This window comes from Lagopus leucura, unplaced genomic scaffold (assembly GCF_019238085.1).
Source record: "Lagopus leucura isolate 7727_CA_CO unplaced genomic scaffold, USGS_WTPT01 Super-Scaffold_100033, whole genome shotgun sequence".
NCBI classification, from domain to species: domain Eukaryota; kingdom Metazoa; phylum Chordata; class Aves; order Galliformes; family Phasianidae; genus Lagopus; species Lagopus leucura.
In genome coordinates, this window is record NW_024962282.1 from 4,654,173 (window position 1) to 4,680,921 (window position 26,749).

Sequence of the window (26,749 nt, forward strand, 5' to 3'; positions counted from 1 at the left end):
CAGTGGAATCTTTTCTATTATCTTTGGTTCCTTGTGGATCGTCTGTTCTAAGATTCTGATTTTGTGAGACTATGCTCAGACTGATTCCTGTGGAGGCATGAGAAACTCATGGAGATAGCAACTTTTCGGGAAGAACTCATAAGCTGGTAGACTCACTGTATTTGGGAAGATATGCAATTGACTTCAGCTGAGAGCAAGACCAGCTTTTACCAAACTTGATAACATATTCTTTTGCAAAAGAAAATTGATAGGTGATCAAGCATTCTGTCTCTGATGTTATAAGGAAGCTTTTATTGCTGAATTTTCTTCACTTCATAATTAATGGCTGTGAGGTTCCTGGCAGTTTTACAGAACATTAGTGTTATCTTTTATAGCAATAATGGAGGTTGTTTCTCTTCCTATGTCTCTGTTGAATCCATGGAGCAGTGTGCTGGTTCTCCTGAGACAGGGCAAACATCCCATACGTTTTTTTCTTCTCTGCGTATAAATGAGTTACGCATTTCCTCTTTGCACATCTGTCTTCAGTTAATTTCATGCTCACACTTTCAGAAGTTTAATGGAGATACTACTTTTGAATTGATCTATCTAAACCATTACACACTACTGTGTAGATTCAGTTCACACCAGACTTTTATCCAGACTAAAATTGATCTTGCTTAAATCTGTTTAAAGCAAACTATACTGAGTTGATACAAGCCAAGCAATCTGTACTGATTATTTACAAAGTCATAAGATAATTTAAAATCTAGTGCAAATTTCAAAGGGCTGTGATTTCACAGAAAATAAATTGCCCAATGTTTCTGATGCTTTCATGCCTCCAGAAATACTTGCTCACATTTATTGGGTGCATCTTCCACCTCAGTGAATATGATGCCACTTCACTTTTATCACATCTGGGCAGGAAAACTTTTAAACCTCTTGAATCTGAGGGAGAAGCCACGAGGTTTTCAGTGATGAAACCAATCTTGAAGTTGGTGTTTATCTCTCCTAGGTGTGCTGATTTGCTGTACAAGCCAGTTACATGCAGATTACTCTCTATTCAGTAGCAATTGAAGTAACAGGTTTTACCTCTCAATCTGATGGGATTTGCAACAAATTCTTATTAGCCTGTTGTGTGGTTATCTTTACAAGTTCAGAAAGGCAGAGGAGAGTGGTTCTGTACACAAAAGCAAATCATTCTTGAACTAGGAAGTCCGATACCTGTTGAACATTTGTCTGGCTGCATGCGATGTGGAGTTCACTGGCTCTTTTTTCTTCACTTTAGAGAAGCTTGAAAGTGAGAAGCTGAATGTTGCTGAAGTTACTCAGTCTGAAATTGCTCAGAAACAGAAGCTACAGACAGTCCTTGAGAAGATCAATGAAACGCTTAAGCTCCCGCCAAGAAGCATTAAGTGGAGTGTTGACTGTAAGTTGTTTGTTTTCTGTGCTGTTCCCATTAGTTGACAGCTGAGAGTTTGTAGTTGCTATCTGGAATTCTTAAATACCTAATGCTAAAAGAAAGCTGAAACCTGGTATTTATGGTAGGAGCTGTTCTTCAGTAGGAGGTCAGAGAAAGAGAGAACACATGCAGTACACTCTGCTCTCTTTCCTTCTGCTCAGCCTCCAATTTAAACTTTCTTTAGGGGAAATACCTTATTTCTGCTCTTAACTCCATCTGCATACCACCTTAAGTTTTCTGTTACTAACTTGGTTTCTTGAAAGGGGCAGGTAAATGCATGAGTGCTGAGGAAGAGGTAGATCCAGGTCTACTGCATTTGTATAAGATGTACAGCTCATATATTGATATTTTTGGTTGTTGAGGACAAAATCTGAGCTACTGCTTTTGATTACAAAACTCTCTTCTATATTAGTGCTCCCTATACTACTACTATACTACTACTATACTACTACCTCATTATATTAGTGCTATACCATTCCTGTTCTGTTGTATTTTAAATGAACTTAGGAGTACCTACATAGAAATGATTAACACAGTATATATGTGCTGCAGAAAGCAGGTTATCAACAGTGTTGGAAAATTAAGCCCCTTAATCTTTTTTAAGTTTTCACCCTAGTAAACACCTGGACCAGCATGTAGCTGTTTCCAATACTTGTCTTGAGCTGAACTGTTTTGTGTCACATATTCTAGTTACAACCACTCTTTGATAGGGAAAGAAAGGGCTCCAGGAAGGAGGAGTGAACATTTGACTTTCTCCTTTGTATCTTCTCTCTGAGTTTCCTGTCCTCTTCTCTTCTCTCTCTAGCCTTTTCTCTCTGGTTTGGGGCTTTTTTTTTTTTTTTTTCCATTTTCTGTTATACAGCTGGATACAGGGTGTTTGGAACAGCCTGCTGATTTAACTTCCAGTTTTAAACTGAAGTTTTACATGTGTTTTAGAGCTGAAGATAGACTGCAGCAGCTGTAGCCAGCTGTAGCACACATCGATGCTAGGCAGGCAGACATCTTGTAGCACTCTGCTAAAGCACTTCATCCCTTACCACTGGCACCCCCAGCAGAATTTGACAGTGATATCACATTTTATATGTATGGTAGGTGGTGAAATCTCTGCTGCATAATTGAGGCTTGTGCTGGAAGATAATGAATAGTATGTGAGTGAATCTGATCTTACCTTAAAATGAAGTAAGGTAGTAGTTATTGGTTAGTTCATACATAAAGTAGTTAAGTTCACTGTACTGTGGCTATCAAAAGTTGTTTTGAACTACTACTTTGGGGAAGGCTATGAGTGCAAAAAAAAAAAAAAGAGGCGTGTGAAAGAGTAATAAGAATTAGAATTAAGATTCATTTTGATGTCAGTGGATTGATACCTGATTAAAAATTTCCTACAGTACAGTTTTTGATATCTTGTAAGTCATGTTAGTGTTAACTACCCATATGAAACCTGCTGTGAAAAAGCTTCAAATAACAAGAACTGTAACAACTTCATGGAGGAATGTTTGAGTCATTGAGTTTAGTAAGTTATTGCTTAGGGCTTCTGCCAAAATAGGCTCATTTATTATCCTGCAGACTTTGTGACACTTACAAATGAATAAGTGCATGTTATGAATACAAAAATATCTTTCTGATAGTCCATAAATCCTTATTGAAGTAAAGGGAATAAAAGGAAAGTCGAGGAGATTGTGTAGGCATCACTGAAGCTGTCGTACATGAAATCTGGCTTTTGGATTAGCTTTAGATTTCCGTCTACACTAGTCTATGGCATCCAGACTTGTTGCAAAAACTGATGCTTTGGTGCTGACAAATATTACTGACTGGGTTGCATTCACATGACTTTTTGAGCAGGAGGAAAATAAAGGAAAGTTTCCTTAAAAGTGCCCCTGGCTCCAGGTGGGAAGTGGAAGAGAGTCCCATAATCCCTGCATCCTAAACAGTAAAAATGCATGCTCTAGTAATGTTGCATTTTGTAACTTGTGCTTTTAATATCTATTTCAGCTGTTCATGCTAAAAGTCTGGTAGCAATACTTCATCTTCTGGTTGCGTTATCGCAGTACTTTCGAGCACCAATCAGACTTCCAGATCATGTGTCCATTCAGGTTGTTGTTGTGCAGGTAAGAAAGGTGTTAAACAGCTCCTCGCAGCATTGGGAAATAGAATAAGGGGTTTTTCCTTCGAAAAAGACATCTAGAGTTTCTGTTTGGGCATACATGTGTATATTGTATATCTCTTTGGCTGACAAGAATCACACGTTCATCTTCCCTGCTGACATTGCTTCAACCACAGAAAGGCAGAAGTGCTTTCCCAGATTGAATTGTGGCTCAGAATGTCATGTTTTGAAGTGGCCAGGCTCTGACATTAAAAATACATGAAGTGTTCTTATTGTTGGAATATATTTACTTATCACACAATATGATCTCTTGAATATCTATTTTTCCCATTTTTTGGCAATATTCTCACTTGTGTAGAGATTCAAATCTTTCTTGGCGCTGAATGATGAATTGTCACTGTTTATTACATTTAGATTCATGTGAGGTGACTAAATATTCTTTTTCAGCATTGTGCATGCTAATTTAGTCTGATTACAGTCTTGGCTTTCTCATAAGCATGCAAAAAAACCCCATCAACTAAATCTTTTGTGTCAGTCAGTCTTCTTATTAGAGCCACATCCATCCAAACTCCTTATGTTATTCTGTTTACTATTTTGGTTTCAGTTGGGCTTGTGCTTGCTCTATCTTGTTTGGCCTCTTCCCGTTTAATTTGCTTTTCTTTTCCTCCAGCTAACTTTGTCTTTACTTTTCACGCCATAACTGTCACTATTTGTGTTTTAACTAATGTAATGCTGAACAATCAGCTGCAGCGCGCCGTTTCTCAAGTGTTGCTTTCTGAAAATAAGTGTCAAATTTGAGAAAGTTACTCCTCTTTTTTCAGGATTCACGTCAGACAGATTTTGTAATTTAGGGGGGAATCTGAAGGAGAATTTCTGATAGATGATCAGCGATGCATTCACTGACTGTCAGATTCTACTTGTTGGGTTTCTCCTCAGTGGATGGCAGTGAAGCCCAGGAAATACACAGTAATGCATCTAAGGCTTCAGAGGAACATTCTCAAACATTTTCCTTTAAATATTATAAACATATTTATCATCCTGGTTTATCTCAGAGTTCTAGTAAAAACAACTTACGGCACCAAAAGTGTAGCAACCAGGGCATCTTTGGGATAAGAAACTAAAAAAGAACATTGTAGTCCTTAAATAAAGAACCAGATCTTGTATTCTGCTGTCACTCTGTATGTCCAGACCAAACTCCCATTGAAATCGATGGACATAATTCTCCTCTTGTTTAATAGGCTAATGTAGTTCAACAGCAAATCCACTGAAGTCAGTAGAGATAAACCAATTTAAAAACAATAAGTAGTGGGAGAATCTGGCTGAGTGCTTTGCCTCTCAGCTACACAGCGGTAGCTCAGGCGCCAGCAGATTGCAGAGAGAGCAGTTGCACCAAAATAACTTGGAGCAGTTGCACCAAAATAAGTTATGCTGCTGAAGATTTCTCGCTGCAGAACCAGTCCTTGATGAAAGCCGGCCAGTTGAACTCCAAAGCTGTGTTAATTCCTATTAACAGAGGGTGGTGGCCATTATTCTTACTTGTTTTTCTTCGAGACGTTTTTCATTTCTATTTTATGGAGGGTGTTTTTTTATTTTTTTAAGTCCACCTTTCATATCCTTTGGGATTGGTTCTGTATTTTTCATCACCATGAACTCAATGAAAATTTTAATCAGCAATCAGCAGAACGTAAGGCATAATTTGATGTTCAGGCTTGTATGCTTGATGTTCTAAACCCTCATACATCCTGTAAAGTAAGGTCATGCCTAAGGAAGCTCAGCAGACTCTGTTAGCTGATTTTAAATTCAACTGTACACAATTGATAAAGGGAGTAGGAGAAAAAAAGGAAGACTACCTTAATTCAGTTAATATTTCATTAGGTGTAGAAATGCACCAAATGTGAGGGTTGTGTTGGCTGGATGTAGCTTAGTGAAGTAGAAAGATATTTCTGAAATAAAAACTCTGCTCATATCCAACAGGTAATCAGCACAGTTCTTACGAAAGCTTCTGTTTCCTTTGGCTGTTCTTTAAAAAAAACTGTTAGCAATGAGACTGTTATGAAATACGTGTGCTAAGCTGATTTGTGAAAAATTGGTACTTGGATCTTTTGTAGCTATTTTGTTATATTGCTTTCCTTTCCTTCTAGACTGATAGAATGAGTAACTCTGAACAAAGCCCAGACTTTGTTTGATCTTGTCTGCTGAAACAATTGAGAGAATTTGTGGAGAGCTGGATCTTTCTGCTTTTTTTTTTTACTTTTCTTTAGTTAATTAGTTATGCCATCCTTCAATGGTTAAATGACAGATTGTGCGAGTGAGAGATTGTAAGAATGCATTTGTAGAGCAGTTGGGGCAACAAAGCAGCTAGCCATTGCTTATAGAAAACTGATTATGTACAGCTGATGCAAAGGCAAATGAAGAGACCCTTTCCATTTCTTACCTAGCTTTCAGGTGTTTTTTATTTGTTTGCTCTACATTCAGCTACCAAATTCAGACAATACGTAAGTAGGAAGGTCTTGGCCTTTAGTGGAGTCTTTCAGCTGGGAGGGAGCAAAATGCTAAGCCTATCCAAATAAAGTTTTTCAAGTATCCAACAGACGCATCTCATATTTGGGCAACCTGGAAACTCCAATAATGTAATTATTTTTACTTCTTTATCAACAATAAAATCAGAATGCAGAATTCTTATTCATATTAACGCTAGTTATCAAAAAGTGAAATATGTTTTCTATTAATATTAAAAAAGGCTTTAGGTCATGTTGCACATTTGCAGAGGGAAAGCAAAGTATTAGAAGCCATTTTCTTCCTTGTATAAGCAGACAGGGCACTGAGAAGTACAGTTGCCATTACTGTGGTACTTAGTCACAGGAAGGTAGAGTGATGGGGCTTTTGCTCCAAAACACATCATTGGCACATCAGAATCATCATCAGGAGGAAACAGAAAAATGCCTTTCACTCTGCATCAAAGGAAAAAAAAAACACAAACCAGAATGTAATTCTAATTTGAGCTAGATTGTAACTTTGACTTCAAATGCTTATTCTCTGCACAGCCTGGAGGTGAGTGTAGTCCTAGATGATGCAGTTTTTCTTCAGACTTTCAAGATATATGATGGAAGGGATAGGAATCTCAGCAGCTGATCTGTGTCTCCTCTTTCAGTCTGTAATACACTGGACTCCACTCTGTTTTTATGTTTAAAGTTCCTCCTTAAAAGTGTTTTAACCATATGCAAGAGGTTTAGTAACGGAGCTTTAAAAAAGGTGAAGGAAACCCCCTGAAACTGTATCACCTATCTAGAAGGACAGTTGAGGTTATTCGAAGTACCAGTCTGAAGTGACCAAGAGTTTGCTATGTGCAGCTTTCTTGCGAGCCTGGCCAAATCCTCAGCACGTCATTAACCCAGGGCTGCCTCTGGTGGGGCGTGTATTATCTTTTCCAAAGCAAGGAAGAGCAATAGCTCCAGTTGACATGCCATGAAGGATTTTTCCAAATTGTTATTCTCCTTTTTTCCACATAGAAGACAAGTCTGGGACCAGCATAAATTTATTTTTCTTATTTCCTTGTATGGCAAGGAGTGAAGAATCATGAATAATTGCCTAATGTCTAGACTTTACATGCAGTCGTCAGCAATGGCCTGGCTTTTCTTTCTGTATTGCAAAATTTTGCTAATTTCAGTGAATAGAATTAACAGAAAGAACACAAAGAGAAGCAAAACATATGTGTGGTATGTATGCCACTACCAGATGACTGTAGTCAGCATCCTGGAAACAGTGTGAAATTTTTTCAACTACTTCATTTTCCAACTGACTCAAATTGCTACCATTTGAGTTGGCTTCTGCCATTTTGTGCACGGCTTCTAGACACGGGATTCTAAATACCACATATGAAGGGCTTCTCACATCAAAAGAGCATTGGAGCTAAAGCATATATTAACACCATGATGAGTAGGTTCTGGAGCACACTGTAAATGGATTATCCTCCATTTTGGTTTTCCATCACAAGCAAACAGAGCCCTTTGTGTGGAAAGTAGTCAGGAAAAGAAAAGACCAAGGTGAAAAAAAAGAAGTGCATGGGCAAGGCAGAAAGAACAGGTAGCTTAAGAGCAAGATTTTACCAAAGACGAAGCATGGGCACCATCTGCCAAAATATTCCTTGAAATATAAGGTTTAATTCAACTCACTAAGAAATAAATCTACTGAAGTACTTACATATGCGCTTAAGTGTTTCAAATACCTCGCTGAATTGGGGCCCTTAAAAGAAAAGTGAGTTAAGAACAATGAAGAGAAGAAATACTTCCTTCTACAGGTGGAGTTTCAAGTTTCTTGTTACTGAACGAGAGAGTTTTCTGAAATAATTCCAAGGTGAAATAATATATTACTGCAAGTTTGCTTTTAAAAAAAAAAGCGGTTCTTATTTTGTAGATTTCTTACCTGATGGCACTTGTAGATCACAACTACATTTTTACTGTACCCTAACCATTAAGATGTCCTTCTTTATTTCTTCCAGAAACGAGAAGGAATCCTCCAGTCTCGACAAGTCCAAGAGGAAATAACTGGTAACACCGAGTATGTCAACACCGCTTTTGCCAGCAGTTCAGTAATTGAACGCAGATGCTTCTCAGAAATTCAAGCATTTGCTGATATTTAGATTTTGGTATTGGGGTCCAGGGAAGATGATGCATCAGCCAGTAATTGTACTTTAGCCTTTGCAAGGGCTGCAGACATGCATCTAAAAATACAAAAGGGTGTGGAAACACAGAGCTGGGGAACTAAAAGCAGGAGACCAAGATAATAGAGAAGGGTGAAGATATTCAAAATTTATGTATTTTCTATTTATTGCTATTTACTTCCATAGTTATTGTTTTTCTTACTTATTATTGTATTCAAAAGGCCTTGAAACATACAAAAATATGTCTCATTCTTTCATATTGGTATTTATTTGATAAAGGAGAACTAGATTCTTTGGAATGCAATATGACTTTTATTTTTTGAGCCACTTGGACTTCGGGGATGTGAAAAATGATAGTGTTAGTCTCTGTTATGTGTCATCTCACCAAGCAACTCATAGCAGAAAAGTTATTCCAAACCAACAGAAAATAGTAGAAGAATATCCATGTTCCTAATAGATTGGAGAGAATTCAGACTAATGACTTTTTATTAAACTTCAGATTTATATATGCACAATATTTATGTGAGAGTGCCACTGAAGCAAAATGCTGTAGTTATTAAGAATGCAGTCCAAGCACTGTCCTGGCTGGAATTGTATTGCAGGTGTTGTGATAAATGCATTTAAGGCAAAGGGAAAGTTTTTCACAAAATCAACATGAAAATGTCGTCTTTACTGAGGCAAGGTATGTTGATTTGGTCGCTCAGCAGTAGGAAATCTGAGAACTGGCCTTCCTATGAGACTCTGTGAATCCAGGAGATATTATGCTGATTTACTCCAGACTAATCCAAAGTCTCAGCTGGGATAACTTGATGAGGATTTTCTTAATCCCATGAATTTCCTCCAGTTTTCACCAAGCTGAAGATCTGACCACATACACTGTTTTATTTTGCAGTACAGTGTCTGCAAGTGGATTACATATTTAACTGCTTTTTTTTGTTTTGTTTTGTTTTGTTTTCCACAGGGCATTTTCAGGAAGACATGGTAAGTTCATATGATTGTTATCTTCTTAAGTCATCCAAAGAATACATCAGTTCTGGAATGAGTGGACGGAATGAATGGAATTGATTAATGTGCAAGGAAGTAGAGGATTTCTAATTGATCTGATTCAGATATGAATATATCTGCCACAGACTGTTCTGACAGTTAACAAAGGGAGAAAAGCATTAAAATCAATGTGACCATCTTTAAAACACATTTCAGTACTTCTCAGCTCGTGCTAGTTTGCAGATGCTTTACAGTTTAGCCTCCAGAACATTATTGAAATAATATTAATGATCATAATCTCCCAGCATAATATGAAATGATATCTTACGATAAACTCACTGGTGAACATGTTGGCATTCTTGTATCCATTACCTACTTAACTCTTAAATGACTTAGGGTCATTCTTCAGCGTATTTCTGTGCCAGTAAGTCTCATGGTTAGTACTGAGACTGGCCAAATGCCTGCCAGCACAACACAATCATCTGAGGAGCATAGATGGACACCCACCAAGAATTCAACATTTATTTCTTATATTGTCTCAGTCGTTGCCTTACTGCTGAGTTAAAGACTGGAAGCATGACATTTTCCCATGATATCTGAGAGCAGCCTTACTTCCTACAGTCTGCCTTCTACGAATGCCTTTAGATTTACTCTTAGCATTTTTTTGAGGAATACAAATGCAATTTTTTGTCATTCTCTATCACTTGTGTTGTCCAAATGGCAATTGCTCTTTTTCTTTTTTTCTTTTTTTTTCCTCCAGAAGGTAACCACAGTACTGTTGTAGTCATTTTACTTTAGGTTGCCTGTCCTGCTAACCATGTCCTAAATTGCATATCAGAATGGTCCAAGAACATCTATGCAAAAGAGTTCTTTACAGCTGTGTAGTTGTAAGCTTGCCTGAGGTGGTTAATAACACAGCAGTCAGCTGAGCGATATATGCATATTGTGGCCCCAGGGAAAATTTTCCTCTGTAGTAACTCCAGATGTAAAGTCATATTCTTCTGAACAAAATAAGTTGGTTACTTTAGCTCCCTGCTCCCTGTGTAAAGTTCAATGCATAAATATTCTGCTCTGCTCATTTTTTGAGAAACAGGGTTATTAAGCAGCCCAAATTGTACTTGAAAATAGTGCTTTCTCTAAATAATAGAGAATAAATTACAAGCAGCCTGAAGCAAGAGAGAAATATGCAAAATATTTAGTACTTGGAATACAAAGAGACTGTATTGAAACATTTTATTGATTCTGTTGTCTTAAACAAGTGTGTGCTTAATCAAGTGTTTATCAAGTGTTTAATGTGGACAAGTGCTTCGAAGTGTATTAACATCTCTGAATGTTTTTCAGAAAGAGATGCATTTGACACGCTATTTGACCATGCTCCAGACAAGCTCAGCGTAGTAAAGAAGGTTGGAAAGATTCTATTTCAATAAGTACAGCATGTGTCTACATGCTTGTGTGTGTTTATGTAGTGTGTGCATATGTATATAATATAAAATAGACATCATTTGCATGTATTAAATACAATTAAACTTTCTGCTGAAAACAAAAATAGAAATTCATTACTATAATGTTTCTTTTTGATAGTATTTAGCAACATGAACTTAAATTTGGAATGCAAAAAAAGATGAAGTTCTCAAAGTTTCCATCAAAAAGAAATTCTCACAGTGCATGTTGATTAAAACCCAGCTGGGTTGATCGGGTTTACTGACACCAAAAGCTATGCAGTTTACAGCTGCCAGTAGCCTGACCTGGAGGATTTGGGCTCTTGTCAGATTTGAGTGAAGTCCAATTCATCCACTTCCCTACAGTCTGCCACAAGATATTTTTTTTGAAGCTGTTGCATTGTAGCAGTGATTTTTTTATTCATATATATTGTGTTTATTTTATTTCAATTTATCATTCTTTAAAAAAAAAAAAAAATTAAAAATCTCATAATTCAGTTTTAAAATCTAAAAAAATAATTGTACTGCAGTCTCCTTGCTCTTACAAGTTCTGCTCTGAGTGGATTGCATACTCTGCGTCTGGAACAGGTGCCCCACTGAATAGACCTTCACTAAACTGTTTTCACGTTTCAGACTCTCATCACATTTGTGAACAAGCATCTCAACAAATTGAATTTGGAGGTCACTGAACTGGAGACCCAGGTAGGATTTTATAGCTTTTGTTGAAGGAGAGGGTCACTTGTGCTGTGTAATGCACTATGCCCCCAGCTTTATGCAGAAATACAACTGAATTGCTATTGATCAGGCTCTGAGATGTTATTTCAGTGGAAAACCCTCCAGTTTTAGATATATTCATATGAGGAGAACCCTCACCAGTTAAGCAGAGAAATCATAAGGGCAACAGTTTTGTACTTTAATTAGCATAAAAATTAGTTAGCAGATGCTACCTCTTGGGTGCTGCTAAGTGCTGTAAGAAGAACCTGTGCCTATTTTCATCAGGAGAGGCTCCGTCTGCTTGGTTTGAAACAGTTTCAAGATGAACAGTTGTTTCCTGCCTACCTTTACACTAGCAAGTAATCTCATGGGATTACAATGGCTCTATTCAGTAAGATGAATTCTTGAGACAGAAGCTGCTCAAGTGTATAGGCAGCTGTACAGTTGAGCTGCAGGCTTGATTGCGCCACAGAAATAATGTGGTCCATGGTCTTCTTTTCCTGTTCTCAGATGCTAAATTGGCTAGAAAGAAGCTAAAAGAAAAGCTTTATTCTGTGGTATCAAAAAATCCTTATATGAACAACTGCAGCAGGAGGTCAGACAGGAAGGAGGCTACCCACACTAGAAAAAAACTGGTGTCTTCACAACAGGCTTTATTTAATGTCCTGATACGTGCTATTAAGAATCTCTGGTTTATTTGAATAACTTTGATAGAGGTTTTTTAAAGGTAAAATTGAGTTTTAGATGGAAAGGGCTTTCAGAAAAGTGTTACTGTGTGTGCATATTGCATTGCTTAATTTTGGGGGAAAAAATGTGTTATTCAAACATGCCTGGAAACACCTTAAGCATCTATCCAAAACAGTACTCTCTAAGGTGAGAGATTCTATTTCTATCAGTTGAAACAAAATAAGCTACCTCAGGAAGATAGAATGATAGAATCAATTACATTGGAAAGCGCCCTTAGGATCAAAAAATGCCACCACTAAACCACGTCCCTTAGCATCACATCCTGATAAGAACCTCCAGGGAAGCTGATTCCTCCACTTCCCTGAGCAGCCTGTTCCAACACCTGGCCATCCTTTCTGTGTAAAAGTTCTTCCTTTTATCCAATTGAAATCCCTCCAACACGTCTTGGGGCCATTTCCTTGTGACTTATCGCTTGTCATCTGAGAAAAGAGACTGACACCCACCTCGCTTACAAGCTCCCTTCAGGTAATAGTTTGCTTCTGGTATCTCAGAGTTTGATTATGGTAGACTTAATGCCACAGGGTTACGAGTGAGATGCCTTGAACAAAGTCTCATGAATGTTACTAATTTTTAGATAGAGATGAGTGTGTAACGTGGAAATTTTAATTCTTTATTCCTTTATTTTCTTCAACATACTGAACTTCAGTGCAGTCATCAGTGCACCTTCGTTCTGCTTTTCTCTGCTCAGAGAACGTGTGCTAATTTATAGCTTGAAAGGTGGTTGTTCTGATTTCCTGCAACTAGCAGAATAGAAAACAAAGACACAGGTCAAAGTTGCTGACCATTGCTTTCTACAGAAACTTTATTCTGTGCGTGTATTCAGAAAAAATACTGAGAAGTGTGTTTTTTACAGTTTGCAGATGGTGTGTACTTAGTGCTGCTAATGGGTCTCCTAGAAGGCTATTTTGTTCCTCTCCACAGCTTTTTCTTGACTCCTGATAGTTTTGAACAAAAGGTAATGAGATTTCGTTTTTCTCTTACAAACAAAACAAAAACCATCTAAGCAAACATACCTATTGTTTTAGGGATGATACTGACTTCTCTGTATAGGTTCAGTGTTGATAGCTGAAAACCAAAGAGAACAGGGCTGAACTGGTAACCATTTCCAAGCATTTTTCAAAATCTCAGTGTTGATACTTATTCAGAATAAAAGGGAAAATTATATTAATGATAGGGTGTCTAGCAAATATTAACTGATTTTGGCAACCATTGTGTGATGCTGTCATTGAGCCAGCCTTAATGTTCATTAATATTATACACAAATTGAGGACAGGACTGATTTTTTTTGAGCCCAACATCAAAGAATTTGACATTTCAAAAGTTTCATATTTTTTGAAAGCCTGAAGACATGTATGTACTATGTATCATTTTAAGACTAACCATTACCCTGATGTCTGTTGCTTTGTAAGCAATTCAGCTATCTAAGATGCACACTACATAAGCCATCATGTTCCAGTTTGTAAACTTGGAGGATGGTTTTTTGTATGTGTAATGTTAGTTCACGTGCTACTTTTCAGTTACTTTTATATTTCTGAAACACTTTCACCACCCAGAAAAAAAAACAAAACAAAAACAAAATAAAGGATTGTCTAGATTGATATATGCAGATTTGATTTTTTTTTCTTCCTCCCCAGCATATAGATTTGCAGCTTTAAATGCATCTTGATTTGACCTTTTTTGGTATACTGTGTATAGATCATAATAACAACTGCCTGTATCATATTACTAGGTCCTCAATGTGTCCTTTGCATTTGAGCTAATGCAAGATGGTGGATTGGAAAAACCAAAGCCTAGACCAGAAGGTACCTATGTTACTTTTTTTGCACCTCTTTAAAAAAAATTGTGTTAGATCCAGATCTCATAGGGTTTTGTTACAGCTAAATAAAGGTTAAAATGTGAATGAGGTAGAGAAAGTTGAGGCACATTCTGAAGTGCTCAGGTGACTGAAGGTGAAGGTTTTGTTGCTGACCTCTGCAGGACCACGATTCCACTCCACTTATATAAATACAAGATTTAAATCCAGCTTTTCAGGCTGTATATAAGACCCTTGATTCCCTGTAGTGTGAGGCACTCATATGATTTGGGCTTGCTGGATATGCAGCCCTTCCCAATGGTGGTAGCTGGGTGCTGCAGGTTACCTACCACAATAATTAATGTATTTGTCCTACCGTAATACCGGATCATTATTTCCTCAGGAATGATAGAAACTGATGCTTCGACTTCTTATATTAAGGACACTGGAGATTCTGACACAGTTAATCAATTTCTGCTCTGTTCTGCTCTTTTTTCATCCCTCCTGACCTCCAAATTGTGACATCAGCAGGCATGTGCACAGAATTATGTCTGAGGACTGAGCCTATGCCACCTATGCATTTAATCTGCATCTACCCAGCCTACTTCATCACTTCTCTTGATTGCTTCACAATCATACTTAACTGCAGCAGTGGTGACTGTGTCACAAACTTCTGTGTTTGAAACAGTCAAAAAGAGAAGAGGAAAACAGCGAAATCTAGAGATCCAAGTAAAACAGAGAATATCTGTGATCCCTTGTTCCTGTGGAGGTTTAAAATTCTTATGGCATTTAACTTTGGGGGTATTTATTGCTCCAGGGGACAGCTAATTTTTCCAGTATAAATCAAGCCATAAGGATATTTCAGCATATATAAGACATTTCTTGTGCAATTATTGAAATGCTTAATACGAAACTTCCTGCCCAATGTGAATGGAAAAGCACTTCTGTTTTATGTGTTGTTACATTGGGCACAATGCCCATACTTAAAATTTCCAGTGAGCAAAAGAGCATTGAAAAGAATTTTACCCTAAATGCATAGACTAAATACTCTTTAAATTCCTACACTGTTTCTTTGAGGTTCTTGGGGGAAAAAAATGCTGAAAAGTGCTTCAGAATATGAAAAACATATTTAGTGGAAAAAAGAATGTGGCTGAATAAATGAGTATGAAAACCAATGATTTTTATGGGGTCAACAGTTTATTTGGCTTGTTTGCAATATAATTGGAAGAGTATTAAAAAGCTTTCCATGACCTTTTACTTTAAAAATGGCCAGAACATTAATTTACTGAGTCTATAACAAATTCATTTGCAGTTTGAGCTTTTCAGACTACCTCTTGAAACGTGTAAATCAAAGCCAAACTGAAATTCCGCTTTTTGAAAATTGTAACCAGGAAAACGTTATACGCGTCAAACACAATTAGCAATGGAAATGAATCTTTCTTTCTCATGGAGCACTTTGCTTTTTGCTGTGGGCCTTTCTCTGGAATACTATTCTGGTGATGGAATCATCTGGTAATTTTTTCAAAGGCTTGTGAAGAGATACAGAATGTATCTCTTCATTCATTTGAAGTTCTGTGTTAGGAAATGAGAGCGTTATGCAGCTCACTTCTGGCATGAAAGAAGAAACTTTCTGAACTATGTGCAAACAGTACTACAAAGTATAATGTGATGTTGTGGGACAAAATGCCTTTCCTGTAGATTTTGGCATTTTTTCTTCATTCTGTAGCAAGCATTTTTTTATCTGATTTACTAAGAATCACAAAACTTTTTGGCCATGATTTCATGACCGCGCATAATCTCATCAAGAAACGTAGGTTTGTCTGTTTTCAATCTTTATCCATGGATGTCATTTTGCCATATGGCTAATACGTAGGCTGCTCTAAAAGTAATGCCTGCTATTTATTTCCATGGAAGGTACAACAGTTACAGAAAGCACAATAACACTATTGGACGGAGAAAATTCTCAGCTGCAGTACACTGTTTTTCAACATAGTCACCACCATTAATCACCTGTGCATTTTTACCAGCAACGAATAACAGCCTGCATGCTGCGCTTGTAAAAGTCTGCACCAGTGGAGATGACCCTCTGTTGCCGCTGCTGAAATGCACCACCCACCACCTCTGTGTGCTCACTTCTGCTCTTTGGTCTCCATACACATTCAGCAAGCGTCGTTTGAATGTCAGTGGGTGAAGTTTTTTTCCCCTTCAGTGTCAGGCACCATTTTGTCAGAGTGCCCCTCTGCTGCCATCCGTCACATGGCAACAGCATGTAACAGAATATTGGTGGAAAGATTCAACCTCTACTGCTGTCCCACCAACATCTGCCTCTGACATTGTGGGTCAATGTAATGACATTACTTTCAGAGCAGCCCTGGTGTCTTTAGCCTTTCACAGCATGGTTTGGAACAGCATACATGGCTTTGATTGAATTCATTCTTCCAAGTATAACCCCTTCACCGTCTGCGAGAAACATCAGCAAAGGTGGATATAATGGCAAAACTGGTAAAGTCATCTGGTGATTACATACACAGTTTAATGGGTTTCCTTGGAAGCTTTGAAAATAGTGAGAGTATGCACACCAGCAGCTTTACACCTTCATGGCTAGCTCTAAGGACCAAAGCTAGGAGACTGAGTTCCTGTACAGTTGTCAAAAAGAAAGGAGCCTTTCTGGTGGGTAATTCCTAAGACCCTATTTGAGATTAAATATCCCTTGAAGCATGAATATAGCCTGCTGCAATGGTACATGTCAGTTTGTTTTATAGATTTCTTGTGAAATAATATTGACTTTCTCAACAACTTCCCTTGGAAACAGCAGGTATTCATTAACTTTTTGTTCTGCATGAATCCTTTACTTTAGATGTTGAGTGTCCAAGGACTGATTCAGCCATGTACATCAGCTGAACTAAAGCATTTTCTAAAATGTCTTCAAGGGGCACTTACACACCTAGTTTCTGTAGATCCTGTAGAAATTTTAGCCTTGCCTCTATCTTGACAAAATTAGGCCTAGTAATGGAAATTACAGCCCAGTGTCCTGTAATCCTTATGTATGAGAAAAATTATCCTGCTTGATAATTTTTGTGAGATTATTTTGGCCACAACTAACTGAAGATTTAGTCCTGTCAGTATATGTGAAGTTAGGTACAGTTTTATCTTATAGGCCTTGAAAATTTGGTTGCATTTCTACATCAGCGACTTTAAGGTATTTGTAACCTTAACTAAAAGTGGTTGAAAAAATGATTTTTGATTTTTGAGTTTAAAAATTGCTTTATTTATATTTCTACTCTTTTTTTACTGTCTTTATGATTCTTATGTTTACAGATATGGATCTGAGCAGAAAAAGGAAATAGAAGAATAAGCACTTTTTTCTGAAAATGTTTTGGATGTACCAAGTTGCTAATAATTTTTTCCCTGTCTTTTTTTCTAGATATTGTAAATTGTGACTTGAAATCTACACTGAGAGTACTATATAACTTGTTTACCAAATACAGGAATGTGGAGTGAAGAATTCATTTGGAACATAAAGAAGTTTTAACAAAGAAAATGTCATAACTCGTGTATTTTTCACCAATATTCCTCTGCATCATTATCCTAGAAGGAACTAAACCATTTATCTGAAGAATCTTTAATTGACTACTCTTGCACAACTTTTTCCACAGTGGGTTTAAAGCTGAGACTACGTAAAACTAATACAAATTATGGAAAAAATTTGGAGGAAGGTATTTGGATATCTTCTGGGAGAATCTATGTTTCAGTAATAACTCCATCTCTACAGTTTTGTAGTAGGTGGAGCAGCAATGGAAAAAAAAAGATTTATTAACTTTAATTCAGATCAGCTGTCGAAGCCAAATATAGAAAGTTTCTATACTAAGCACCTACTTCAGTGTTTATGAAACATGTCTTTTCCAATCTGGGGGGAGGAAGAATACTTTTCTGTCCATGATAAAATGATTGCGTTGAAATTCTAAAAAATGTGCATATGGAGAAACAGTAAAATACTCTTCTTCACATGAAAGCTGAAAAGAATAGACTTTCTCAAGTACTTAACCTAAATAATTTGTATTTTCAGTGCAGTTAGGCTTGAATTCTATGGGTACAAACTGAAGTGGCTACTTTTTCCTTCAGTCTTATTAAAATGTGATGCTCTTCTATAAATATATAGTACTGAGCATTCCTCCTAAGTATGCTTTGCAGCTTGTTCACTTAGTTTTGTTCATGAAGGAGATCTTTTTTTATTATTGTTTTTTTTCCCCAAGTACACATTTTCAGGAAAGCACACCTGTATATGATACAGTTTCCCTGTAGTATTTGTTTTATTAGCATAGAAATGCTAGAAAGTTGGCTTATTTTTCTTTTTTCAACTTTTAATAGTTGGAACATGGAATTGTCTCATCGTAAGTTTAGATTTATTATTAAATAGATTTTAGGATCTATCCCTTTGGTTGATGTTATGGTGAATGGATTTTGTTGCCTAATGTCCAGCATAAAGAATAATATTTATTTTCCAGAAACATTCCTCTACCCTTTCAGATATAAAAACGCTGCTTTCATGGAGGTTGCTCTGAAAGTAATGTCTCCTATTTATTTCCATGAAAACTACAACCAGTACAAAGAGCACAATAACAGAATCACAGAATCTCAGTGTTGGAAGGGATCTTGAGAGACCATCAAGTCTAACCTTGCTGATAAAGCAGGTACCCTACAATAGGTTGCACAGGTAGGCATCCATGACACTATTTGATAGAGAAAATTCTCAGCTACCAAACTCTACTTTTCATCATAGTCACCACAATTAACTGTGCATTTTTACCTGCAATGAACAAGAGCCTGCATGCTGTGCTTGTGAAAATCTGCACCAGTGGAGCTGACCCACTGTATCACAGCAAGTGTCATGGTGTCATTGCTAAGAAAATGTTGCCCATGCAATCCATCTGTCATCGGCTTAAACAGATGGAAGTCAGAAGGCACCAAATCCAGGCTGTATGGTGGCTGTGGTAGGACAGTCCAGCCAATATTGGCAATGTATTCCACAGTCTTCAGACTGATACAGTGTCCAGAGTTGTCATGTTGCAAGAGAAAGGTTGCCAACTTCTCTGATGTAGCTCTGGATGTTCGAGACTTCAGCTTAGTCAGTGTTGTGATGTGGCTGTCAGAGCTGACTGTTTGTTCGAGTTCCAAGAAATCAGGAAGGCTCACCCCTTTCCTATCCTAGAAGATGCTGCACATCACTTGACCCATGTGAACTTTTTCATCGATGGGGAATTCACATGTTGCTACTTCATGGAGTGCTGTTTTGACTCTGGCTTATAGTGGTGACACCAAATCTTGTCACTGATAACGATGCGATCCAAGAAACTAATCACCTTCAGCCTCATATTGGTTCACTAGATCCAGACAATATTGTAAGCAGTGTTCTTTCTGTTCCTCTGTGAGCATTTATAGGGTCTAGCTGGCACACGCTTGGTGATACTCTAATGTTGCCATCATCATTTTCAATGTGTTGAAGCCAGCATTCATCTCCGTACACAGTTTTGTGGTCATAATCTGCCGACTCTCGTGGATGAGGTGATTGGGACACAAGCACAGTGAGTGACAATTGGTGCTGGCTTTTTCCACATGGAAGAATTCAGTTCCGCCCCACTGCTTCATCCATGCTTCCATGTCAGATGCCATTTTGTCAGACTGCCCCTGTGCTGCTATCCGTCTCACACACGAAAATGTAATGGCATATTGGTGGGAACCTCTACTTCAACCTCTACTGCCATCCCACCATCATCTGCCTCTGATGTTGTGGGCCAACATAATAAACTAGGAGGCATTACTTTTGGAACAACCTCTGTAGATCAAAACTACTCACATCTGCAAATACTGCTGCAGCGTAAGGTCGGTTGGTCATTTTTTGTGTCTATAAAGAATACTTTTGTTGTTGGTTTTTTTTTTTTAAATCATGACCAACGATAAGCTGTTATCTGTTTGGTTTCAGTTTATCAACGACTGAAAAGAGAAATGAGAATTAATTCTTTCCTTAGACTGCTATCAAGCATCAGTTATGTTTCTATGAAGAAGCTCTAGAGGCTGCCTGACAATAGTGTAAATTATCAAAACTGCTGAGAAGTAAACTAAGCATATATTAGACGTCTTCATGTCAGTTTTAGATACCTTCTTAAGTGAAGTGTTCCAGCGCACCACAGTTTCTTGGGATACTGGCTTACACACTAAGGAAAAAAAAAGTCCTGAGGCAAAAAGTATTGGAAATTTGTGTATTGTAGAAAGGAAACTTTTGCAAGTCATCCATTTATGGCAGAACTGCTGTAGGTGAAAGGCAGGCGATCTATCAGCTCTTGAGGTTGTTCATCTGAAGAAATGCAGTACTGTCAGCTACAGTTATTAACACCTGAATGTTGATTACTGTAGAAAGCATAATATTTTTTTCAATTTTCAGGGTTTTTTTTTCCTTTTTTTTTTCTTTTTTTTTTTTTAATTAGTGCTTTCCAGTGCAACATCAACTTAAAAGGAAGACAACAATTATATTCTGCCTTTGGTGAACAATTGGTAACAGTCAATAACAATATTGACTGTGCCGGAGGGCCACAGAAATTATTCTTTGAATAAATAAATCTCCACAAGTATCAGCTTTTGCAAAGGAGAGTCAGCATTTGGTTCAAAGGATAATACCTGGATATTCTCTGAACTTAGAAATTGCGTTCTAAAAGTATTCATCAAATATTTGGTTACCTCTATGTTTTTTAACTGAGTTTCTGAAGTTAGAATTACAGAATGTAACAATTATTTACATTTTGCGTAGGTAATGAACATTTTCATGATGTCTTTAGTAGTTCTGATCTTTCTGAGAAGCTAAACAGTAGGAATTACCCGACCCCTTTTTTTGGAGGAAAATGAGGTGGGGTTTCTCATTTGTAAACAAGCAGCAATTTCAACATAGCTTACTATTTAACATGTAAGAAGTTTGCAATTTGCAGAGCTAGATTATAGTAATTGTAATAGTTCATTAACAAATGCATGATGTTTTTTCTGCAGATCCTGTTCAGTTGAAACACTTTCACATCTCAGCAGTGCCAAAACATTTTGATTGCCCTTGTTTTCAGGAGTGCACTTTCTGTAAAAAGGAGATTTATATATGTAGAGGAAAAAGGTTAGGAACAATGAAATTGTTATTTCTTAAACTTGAAAATACATATTCCTGTGCTGTACTGATATAACTTTATTGGAGATTTTGAAGTCTATTCTACCTGTATTTTCAGTCTTTAAAATAATAATAACAGTAACATAAAACTGAGATAGAATTGTGAAATCCCCATACTGAAATGATGTTATGCGGAACCACAGAAACGTTTAACAAAGTCCAACTTCTGTGCAAATTCCCTTTTTTATGTACATTTAAATTGCTGTTTGACCAGGAGAGTCCTACATAAATACAAACCCATGTGATGATTTTAACACGCTCACGCAAATAGTGTATGCTGCCAGGTAGGAGTGGTCACTGCTTATATATGACAATGTAGATTTAAATAGCTATCAGATAAATATGAAATCTAATATACAGATTATATCTAATATTTATTGCTTCGATACAGAATATTATAGAAATATAGAGTACTACTGTAGACAGTTGGCTCTTCAACAGTTAGTGTAGGCCAGCGCCTTCCTGCAGGGAAGTAAAATGTTAAGGTAGTTGGGCCATATTCTGCTGTCATTTATCATGCTTCTATTCTCAGTACACAGCACTGTATGTCAGTGTGCAAATGGATACAAAATTTCCCTCAGTTTACATTAGGATAGAATTTGTTTACATTTTAGGTCAGTCCTGGTTTTATTTACGTTAGTTTAAAATCTGTTTAAATAGATCCAGATCAATAGATTTAGCCAATGTAAGATACCAGCGGTCGCCGTGAGAGGCCCGTTTCACAGAGGGAGCCTCTCATCTTGAGGATGCTATCTCATACTTTGGCTGTGTTTCTAAACCCAGGCCACTGCCTTAAGATCTCATGATGGTTTCTGAGCATCATCCTCCAGACCGCTGTGTTTGCGTGTTGCGCTCTGTCACATGAAGGCCCACAGGTAGCTGAGCCCACTGAAAACCAGCAGATGCTAGCCTGTCTTGAGGGGAAAAAAAGGCAGTAAACATTTCTGATGCTGGGACGTCATGAAACTGCCGAAGGAACTTGAAATTCATCTATTTGCCACTGCAGCACCATGGTAGCCAAGTTTGTTTTGTGGTCGGAGGTGGGCATGCCTTCCCTATCAGTGGATTCTGTCAACCACACAAAACTGGGTTGTTCTTTTTGTTTTGTTTTGCTTTTTCAAAAAGGAGTATGTCAGAAAGTCATTGTTAGAATAATTATCTGACATCCTAAGTATTTTATGGTCAGCTCCCCACGTTTCTTTCAAAAGCGCCCCAGTTGCCATCAAGACCTCCCAGAGAAATTGTATCAAAGGAATCCTTGTGTAATTTCACCTGATACACACATGTCAGGCTCACGATAGGATTACTCTGTGTTGACAGTGGACCAACTTGCTTGTTGGCACATAAATCAGTGGCATTAAATCAGCAGAGCATTTGGTCTCTTCTGTTTATAGAGGGGGTTACATTATTTGGGAATGGTTTATATTCAGGCAAACTATATCAGTTGACCTAAGTGCTACGTGGTTGACCTTGGTTCTTGCTCGTTTTCATAAAGTATCTCTCAAAATTCATATCTGTTTAATTTTGCTGTCATCTTTCTGTAGCCCATAATGTTTTAAAGCAGAATGGCTTTTAGAAATGATGGAGTTTATTTCATTAGATAAAAATATATATATAATATTTAATTATTATTAAATAATTACACTACATTTTAGCTTTAGATCTAGTTTCTGTTGTTCATGTCTTACAAATCAGCAATCACATGTGGCCTGTATGCATGTCAAGCACTCAGAAAGAGAACAGTGCCTTGTAGACCTCTTGCAGGATTTTCTGCACTGTTACCTACTAGAGTTCTACCATTCTGCAGTGAGAATCAGTGTGGATTTTCTCTTTACAGTTAAAAAATAAATAAAGGCAGAATAAGTCCTTTGTAGAAAGTTGTAATTGGTTGAAAGTATGATTTTTTTTTTAATTGTATCACAGGAAAAATGAAAATAGTGGCAATAAATTTACAAAAGTAATGCATACCTCAACGTCCACAAATTTTCCAAAGAGCTTTTGAGTCATTTGACATTTTCTAGGGCTAATGCTTCGTATTTTGATGATACTTTCTGTATGCCTATTTCTTTTAGTAATAATGAGATATTTTCCTGTATAATAGTTTAATGCTATACACTCTGCAGCAATGTTGGTGTCATGTAAATACAAGTTTCTAAATTTCAAGTGCAAGTTTAGGGAAAAAACATTGGCAAAATTCACTTTGCAAGGTACCTCACAATAATGCTTACTTTAAATTAATGTGCTCCCTTCGACAGAAATTAGTAGCTTTCACAGAATATGTTCTATGTACTCTGTAAGTAAGCAACACTCCATTGCTCATATGTCCTGTGGCTTTTTTTTCAAACCTTTGTTATCGTGCACAATAAAATATCACCTGAAAATCAATGCTGTTGTTTTGGGGCTGAAGTATATTACACGTATGAAAAAAGAAATTAGGAAGGCTGTATGGTTTCATGTTCTTATAGCTTCCAGACCTCTCTGTGCATCCAGCTTACTCTCAGTTACATCCCTGTGGGTGTACTCACTGTTTATTATTATTTTCTGTGGAGGCCAGTGACAGCTGAAAGTGGGCTGGCAAAAACAGCCGTGCAAACATATGCTTGAATGGATTAGCAGCAGCAGGTCAGGAAAATGCCATATTTGACTCAAAACAGCAAAGTGTGCCTTTGACATTGCTGTGTTGAGCTCTTTAGCTGAGATTTTGCAGCTGGTTATAGTGCAGAATTTTGCAAGGTAGTTTTGTGGATTTCAAATTTAACTGATGTTAGTGGAATGCTAAAATAGTCAAAATTAACTCGTGCATTTCAGATAATAGCTGCATTCAAGAAGCTTTTGACATTATTTTTTTATAAATGTATTTTTGTTGTGATCCTTTAGTGAAGAAGCTTCAGTGGAGAACTTGGAATAAATCAAAAATACAGGCAAGTAAAGTGCCACAGATGAACATTTTTAGCCACTGAATTACTGGAATGAATCCGGAAGCAGGTGTTTGATCTTTAATCTGCTTGTAAAGGTGAAACTACCAAAATGACCTGCCTAATCAACAGGGAACACTTAGGACAGGTGAGTTTTAATGCCGTTCTTCAATCCCAGCCCCATTACTCAGAGCTGGAAAGACATGTATGTGCTTTGAATCCACAATGCTAAGCCACACCATCTGCCCTGGCAGCTTTTGTCCCAGATTTTGTCCTGAATTTTATGGGCTTCACCTGCAAAACATTGTAGTACAACAAACAGGAGATAGTCTAGCTACCTCAATTAGCTTCACTGGTATTCACCCAGAAAGTGAAAGACATAGAGTTTAGTGCCCTTCTGCACAACTGGGAGTTATTTCTGTTCCTCCTTAGAAGAGTGCTTTGTTGATTTGAGGCAGTGAGCATTTTTTCCCCCTGTTGGCCATGCACTGCCTGCTTTCAGGTGAGGATGCACCTCTGTACGTAAAGCAATTCCACATTAACTGAAAGAGGGAGAAAAAGTAGAAGAGGGAGCATCACTGATGCTTATATTCAAACGGTGGAAAGGGATTTAGAGAAAGAATATATCTTTTGGGCCTCCTGTATTTTAGTCTATCAAAGGGTGCTAGAATGCAGAAACGTTTTGAAGAGGGACCAGAATTAACATTACCTGTTTCAGTGGAAAATTACTGCTGATCTTTGGTCATGCTTTCACTCATCTTTTCTAAGACTTTGCGAGCAAAACAGCCCCAAGACAAGATTTTCCTACCATACACAGCCTCACAGCCTGATTTAGGTTTGAATTTCCTCACCAAAGCAAATAGCTTCATCCCCTGCTTTCCACCTGTGCTCTAGCCATTAGGTAAGCTCACCTGGGGAGGTGAACGCAACCTCATCTCCAAGCTGTGCTTAGTAAAATTGACAGACATGATTGCATTTTGTCTGTCCAGTCAGTTGAGGTTTCTTGGGCCTTCTCTGAGTGCAAGTATTGTATGGAGTGCTACACTTCGTTTTTGGATTCCAGTCAAATTAAAACTAGAACTACTCAGTCCCATTAAGGTTGGGTCAGCTCTGAACATGTGCAGGCATAAATGCTAGGGAATTTTTAAATGAAAATCAAGGGTGAAATTTAGATGCCTTCGGGGAAGGTGGTGTCTGAACAGATTTTTCAGGATTGCAACCTTGGTGCCTCTGTTCTGTGTGAGGAGCTGAAAGTCTGCCTGGGGCCATGCCCCTCTCGTGGACTGGGGGAGGAAATGAAAAGAGCATCTTATGCTTCCTTTCTGAGATCTTCACGTTATGATAAATCACATAGGCTGTTTTCTGCTTGGTTTGGTTTAGTTTTATAGGATATAAGCCTGAAAATATCCTTTAACTATTTCTCCCTCTCCTGGGTGTTTGCAGTGTTCCAATTTGGTGAAAATTAATACAAAGCCAGCGTGTTGGGGCTCTAAAAGTCTTCAGCTGTGACTAATCAGCACCATTCATTGCTTAGGACTTTTGATACTGGGAGGAATGAATGCTGCTGACTGTAGTTATGTCTCTGAATGATTAGTCCGTTGGATCACATGCCAGATTTATAACTGTTATATTAGTTGAACAGTTGAGGACTATTAAATTACATACAAGGGGTGGGGTGAGGGGAAATTGCTGTGACCAGGACTTTTTGTTTGCTTGTTTGTGTGTTTTTTTACGTAACTTCTTTCTTACTGGATGGCAATATCTAAGTAACAGGGGAATACAGATTTTCCTTTGCACAGTCTGACATTTGCAAGATTATGAGGATTATAGGCTCAATTTGGGAAAATGGTGAATTAACCTTAAGTATGTGAAAAGATGTCCTTGTGGCTTCTTAGAGTCTATCTGACCTGGAAATGGATAAAAATTCATATAACCGTGGGAAGCCCCAGTCACATTCACACTAAGGTCTGACTTGTGTTGTCTTCACAGCCCAGCACAGTCCTATATAATTACAGCCACAGAACTATTACCTTTAATGACTGCTTTCCTCAAATGATCTCTAATAGCTGCTTTTTAAGTTTCCTTTTAAAATGTATGTGATTCTTGTCCACTCTTGTATTCATTAAGAGTTTCACCTGCATGAGGCTTGAAAAAGCAAGATAATGTGTATCTTCTCTTTGGGAGGCCCTTAAATATCAGATACCCAAATCAATTATAGAGTAGCAGAATTCTGCTGTCTGCTTTCAGCCTTGGCACTAAGTTTTAGGTAAATAAAACTCGGATGTGTTTCTTAGTGCTGTTTGTTTTATAACCATGCCTACAGGATCTGTTGCACTTCTGTGAATGCATGCTATGGTACAGTCCTCATCTTGAAAGGCTCTCAGTCTTGCAGGAATGTGACAGAAGAAAAACTATAAATGAACTTTACAAAGAAGATCATGAAGGTATGAATTAGGAATCAGATTCCCCTTACAGTATCCTGTCTGTGGCTTTATGTTGTATAAAACAGGGAGCTAGAAAGTTACTAATGAGGGCTATGTGGAATGCCAGTCCATAGGGAAACAGGAAACAGAGGAATTGCAAAGTCTGTTAGAAGGTTACCACACTGCCTCTGATAAAGATACTAGCATCAAGCCACTGAAGGAAATAAACATGTGAGTTAATTAGGTTGCTGGAGGAATAATTTTGCCTATTGGAATGCTGCAGGGGCCATCAGCTGGGAGGAAATGGCCAGCTCTGTGTATGTAATTTTGACTTT

The 26,749-nt window shown here is 37.6% G+C and overlaps 1 protein-coding gene across 2 annotated transcripts in view; it reads left to right on the top strand.

Annotated features, from left to right (window-relative positions):
- PARVA (parvin alpha) overlaps nucleotides 1-23,461 on the top strand; it is a 64,719-nt gene extending 41,258 nt beyond the window's left edge. For both annotated transcript variants that reach the window (XM_042881911.1, XM_042881912.1), the window contains exons 5-13: nucleotides 1,265-1,405; nucleotides 3,428-3,543; nucleotides 8,038-8,096; nucleotides 9,161-9,180; nucleotides 10,525-10,586; nucleotides 11,256-11,324; nucleotides 12,937-13,038; nucleotides 13,813-13,885; nucleotides 17,300-23,461. In XM_042881911.1, coding sequence (XP_042737845.1) covers nucleotides 1,265-1,405; nucleotides 3,428-3,543; nucleotides 8,038-8,096; nucleotides 9,161-9,180; nucleotides 10,525-10,586; nucleotides 11,256-11,324; nucleotides 12,937-13,038; nucleotides 13,813-13,885; nucleotides 17,300-17,376 — 719 coding nt within the window. In that variant the 3' untranslated portion in view covers nucleotides 17,377-23,461. The remainder of the gene's footprint in view (nucleotides 1-1,264; nucleotides 1,406-3,427; nucleotides 3,544-8,037; nucleotides 8,097-9,160; nucleotides 9,181-10,524; nucleotides 10,587-11,255; nucleotides 11,325-12,936; nucleotides 13,039-13,812; nucleotides 13,886-17,299) is intronic.
- The last annotated feature ends 3,288 nt before the right edge of the window (nucleotides 23,462-26,749 follow it).